This window comes from Cyclospora cayetanensis, unplaced genomic scaffold (assembly GCF_002999335.1).
Source record: "Cyclospora cayetanensis isolate NF1_C8 unplaced genomic scaffold, CcayRef3 CcayRef3_contig_3, whole genome shotgun sequence".
Taxonomy (NCBI): Eukaryota; Apicomplexa; class Conoidasida; order Eucoccidiorida; family Eimeriidae; genus Cyclospora; species Cyclospora cayetanensis.
Window position 1 is genome coordinate 2,486 of NW_020312258.1, and position 4,976 is coordinate 7,461.

General features: G+C 51.4%; 1 protein-coding gene across 1 annotated transcript; it reads right to left on the bottom strand.

Annotated features, from left to right (window-relative positions):
• Positions 1–1,453: 1,453 nt before the first annotated feature.
• On the bottom strand, positions 1,454–4,605 carry LOC34620280. Its single transcript, XM_026338692.1, has 3 exons — positions 2,961–4,605; positions 2,679–2,927; positions 1,454–2,160 (listed from the first exon to the last, which is right to left on the bottom strand). The coding sequence occupies exons 1-3, from the start codon at positions 4,603–4,605 to the stop codon at positions 1,454–1,456; spliced, it is 2,601 nt and encodes an 866-aa protein (XP_026194477.1).
• Positions 4,606–4,976: the final 371 nt, after the last annotated feature.

The window sequence follows — 4,976 nt, forward strand, 5'->3', positions numbered from 1 at the left end:
ACAGCTGAATAGACTTGGCATCTAGGGCACACGCACGCAACACTGCAACCTTACAAACACTCTTCTGCTAGAAATGAATATCCGGACACTAGGGCCAACAAGCAAAGCCTCTACTATATCTGAATCAAATGTTCAGTGCATATTGAGGTGCCTAATGTAGCATAGCTGGCTGCAGGATGGCTCAGAAGATGCACCTATTTGCAGTCCTGCTCCCTTTCCTTCCAGTTGGCAGGAAAGTCAGGATATTGCAAGCAATGAAGAAGTGACTTTGAAGAAGAGTAGATATTGCGCTCTTGTACAACTTGTGCATTTATCCCAAGCTCTCTCTGTGCAGATTCCAGCAGGAGCAGTACGGCAACCAAGCATGATGTGTATTACTGAGGGCTTGAGGTGCAGTAAGGCTCCTACCGATTTATTACCCTATAGACCAGTGTGTGATTAGCACATTGTAGTTAAATACGTCGTTTGCATGCTTAAAGAGTATATTAGATGGGACAGGTGTAGTTCCTCGCTATTTGTTCTATATTGTCTGCTCTTTAATCGAGTGAATGAATGTGACTCCCGAAAATGTTTTGTGTAGGTTACAGGTGGTAGCTGGTTGCCCCCCCTGTACGCCATTAAGAACGATGCGTTGGGTATACCTGCAGCAAGCTAAGCTATACTTTGATGCGTAGTACAACACAAGTGTAATCTGATTAAGAGATCGCAAAACACTTGATGGTTTGGCTACTCGCATGCCGCGTTCGTTGGAGAGCAGAGGGAGACGAACACGAGAAGAAAATTGTATGGGTATGCGGTAGAGATTATGTTCTGCTAGCTGTAAATGCTCGGAGCGCTTAGACGGTGTAGCGACGCGCTTCTTAGCTGTCCATCTCCCCTTATGGCAAAACACTGAGAAGCGAGGGCAGTGGAAGGAGAAAGCCCTTTTTAAAGGGACACTTGACATCATTCTAGTGAGTTTTGTATTGGATTTGGGACGAAGTCTCGCCCTAAGGATTTATATATCGAGCGTGACACTAGCCCCTTTCTACAAATGCATACAGCCCCGTTTTGAGCTTCTACTAACAAGACTGCCAGGCATCACTACGATACACGTGTTGCATTACTGTCTCTTCTCAGAGGTTTGAGTAGCTGCACCTTCGTAGGCCGGTGATATTGGCGTCGTTTCGTAGTTTAGTTGGCGGCCTCAAGCCTCAACGCTCTGGAGCACAGCCTCTCCTGCAGCATGGGGTCCGCTGCTTCGCGAAGGCAGCTATATGAGGTTGTGGCTATCTATTTTGGCTCGTTCAGGTCAGTCGCACATAACCTCCGCAAGTGATCCGCACTAGACTGCCAATGCGGGGCCCCTGCTAGACTTCAACCCCCATCAGCGCTTATGCTGCAAAAAACGGGAACCATGTATGCGGATACATTAAGGGCGCCCTTGGGCTAACTTCCTGAAGAGCGACGTTTGTTAGTCCTGGAACTCCTCGTAGTTGAATGAGCATAGAGAAATGGATTCAAGCTGCTTGAAGTGGTGCGCTGTTTCCCCCGCAACAAAGTCCTCGATACAGTCCCTCATCCAGCAGTAGAAGTCTGGATTGGCCTCCACTCTCTCTTTGTAAAGGGAGGTAGCAAAGTGTTGGCACTGCTTGGCTATGGAGACAAACATGCCCCTGACCACTTTCTTCACTACGTATGTGATGATGCGCATCGGGACGTAGCGCAACCCGTGAAAGAAGTTACCGTAGAGCTCCAGAGTGGTCTGCTTCCCTTCTGAGATTGGGTAGAGCAAAAACACAAGATTTGCGCTCTGGATGCGGGTGACCTTCCCTTTCTTAGGGATGGGCTTTCCCATAAATTCAGTAGCCCCCTCCGGAGGGGATCGGCAGAAAATGATGACGGCTCCACACTCCTCCAGCGCATTGGCTCCGAATGAATACATAATCGTCTCTTTGGCCCCTAACAAAGGATAGTCAAAGACTTGTCTGATGAGCTGCGATGCCCTGCTGTATGTGTGCACTTTCTCTGCCGACTTGAACATAGGCGCCCAGTTGCCTGCCAAGTCTGATTCATTTAAGATAGATAGCACCTGAAAAAGACGGCAAGGCAGCTTCCCGCGAACCTTTATAGAGACAGAGGTGTCCTTTTCAACGCGGTAGGAAAGATCCAAATACTTTCCTGAGACAACGACAGTGGACACCGCAAAGCCCGAGGTAGATATATGGGATCCACTTGATAACTGCAAGGACCGACCCACACAGACAAAAAAAAGAATGCAACCAACGGACCCACGTGCTAACAACCATACAAGGTGACACGTGTATATGTTGACAATGAACGGCACAGTTGGAACAGACAGTCAAAGGCAGATATTATGGAAAAATGCCAGGAAGGAGATACTAAACGAAAAAGCAAAGGCAACGAAATAATATTAAGGGAAAGCGATGCAGTGCACGGCATGAAGTGCAAGGAAGAAAGAGGCCAGGGCGATACGGCAACGGGATTCTGCATAAGCGAAATGAGGTAGGAGTAAGCCACGTTATGCATAAAGAAGTCAACGACGGACAGAAGAAGCGAGGGACGGGAGCCCACGGGTTGGAAGACGAACATAGGAACCTCCACACAGCCAGAAAATCACAAGAGCACGCCGACGGCAAGAGGTGCAGCAGGCTGAGCTCATCAATAAGCTGTCTCACCCTTTTCTCTGATCCATCCCTCCTCATCGGAGCTATGTTTGAGCGTAAGGATTTTCTTCGTGCTAGACCGTCTGCTGTTCAAACTTGTGCGCCTTGTGAGCGACATTTTCCTACCCATACTTCGCAAACCCATCTTAATCTTGGTAGCACTGACCTTCCTCTCCGGCAGGGCCCCGCCGTCAGTTGCACTGTTATTGCTCCTGAAGCTGTCGCCGGCGGCGGGAGCACTGCTCTCAGGGACTAATCCATCTGTATTGCTACTGCTGCCCACCACCAAAGGACGAGCGCCCATGAGCGACCCCCCCTGTGTGCCTGCTTGTGGGCTTCCCTGCGGGCCGGCATGTGAGCTCCCTTGAGGACCCCCGTGGGGGCCAGCAGTCTTCGAGGGATCTCGGTGCTGCGTGATTTGAAGAGGTGGCGAAGCTCCGACCGCAGAAGCGGAACCCCCCCAAGAGATTGAATGCTGCATAAGGGCGCCTATGGAGTCCGTGAAGGATAGCCTTGGGTCCTCGCAAATAGCCCGCAGTTGCCCCAAGTGAAACTGATCGAGCATTGTCAGGGCGATAGCAATTTTAGCCCTGAGGTTTACGATACGTTGGTCCCCATTCAACTGATCCTGAAACGCGGTCAACAGCTGCTGTTCATCCATTTGGTTCTGTTGCAGCAGCAGCTGCCGTTGCTCCACTTGCTGCTCCACATTAAGCAAGTACTGGTACGCCTTAAACAACAACTCCTCTTCAACGTAAAACATCAGTTGTTTCCACTTCTTTGCAAGAACCTGTTCCAGACTCATCTTCGTGCTCTGCGCCCGCGACCGCAGCTTGCTGACACTGGTGCTGCTCTGGCCCTCAGCTACCGCTGCCACTATTGCTGCTTCCGCGATTGCACCGTCAGCTGTAGGGTCTCCGGTGCTGAACTCCACGGCTTCTGCACGTTCCTCCTGCTTCAGCAAAATGGCTGCTTCGGCGGAATCCGGGACGTGATCTCCTTTAAACGACGATTCATCTGAGCACTTGTTCGATGAAGGAACTGTTTCTGTTTCTCCGGGGACGGGTGAAACGCCATCAACATTGTCGGTGTGCTCTCCTGAGGCGTTTTCTGTTCGCCCAGCACGAGGGGTGCGTGGGAGTAAAGTAGCGTCCCCTGGTTCTACTGTTTCTGCTGCTTCCGGCGTTTGCGAAGTCGGTACCGCCTGATCGGTGGCAGCGGAAGACCCTCCGGGGGTAAGACAGGTGACGAGTCGCTTCCAGACTCCTCCAGGGTCTTCGAGGCTTTGCTGCATTATACGAGAAAGCGTAGCCGACAGTCCTTCCCCTTGTGCGTTTGCTGACGCTGAAACTGGTGCCTCTGACTGTGGTGCTTCTGATGCTCGGGCAGTGGCTGCAGCAGCAGGTGGCGACGATTCAGCAGAAACAGGACTATGGGATCGCGTAGGAAGGTCCTTCGCTGCTTCCATTTGCTGCTGCTGGCGCATGTGCTGCTCGCCTGCAGCGATAGGGGTGATACTTATTTGGGGAGGGGAGGGGGCCTCTACCGCTGAATGGAACTCTGTATTGTCATCATCTGCTGCTGCGTTCGTAGCAGCTTCCTGCTGTTGTTGCTGCTCTTGCAGCACTTCTCCTTGTTGCGTCTGTTGCAGCATCGGAATCTGATGCTGCTGCACCTGTTCTTGAAGCTGTTGCCTATTCCATTCATTCTTGTCTGTGGTAGTTACTGCTGCACTTTGTGTGGCTCCGTTAATCTGCGCTGCCTCAGGCGACTGGTCACCCCCAGCAAAAGTCAAGGTATCTCCCGCAGTTGCGCCATGCTTAGGTGCAGCAGTGGTGTCATGCTGGTACCGCTGCTCCTCCCCTTTCTTATCAGTAGCAGAAGCATCAAGGGACTTGGCTTTGGAGGCACTTCCCTTGCAACAACTGAGGCACGCCATCTTTTACACCAGTGGATCCCAGGCCGCAGCAGGGAAAGCTTATGACACTATTTTCGTGTCTCTATATGCGTTAAAAACACACACGAATCCAATGGCCGTAGAGCAGCACCGGCGGAAAAACCACTGCATGTGTTGCTGCTGCCGCAGCTACTTCTGCGGTCTTTGTGTTGTCCTTCCGTTGGTACAGTTCCTTTTGCCGTAGTGACAAGACACGCTGCCACTACAAAGCCTAAGTGAGGCCGACTGCGCGTATGATGCTCAGTTTAAGCATGGCTAGCGCATGCAGTCTGTAGCAAGAACGCGGAGGCTAGGAGTGATAGGTTGCGGCTGACGTGTCCTGGAGGTAATAACAGTAGCAGTGAGTGGTAGAA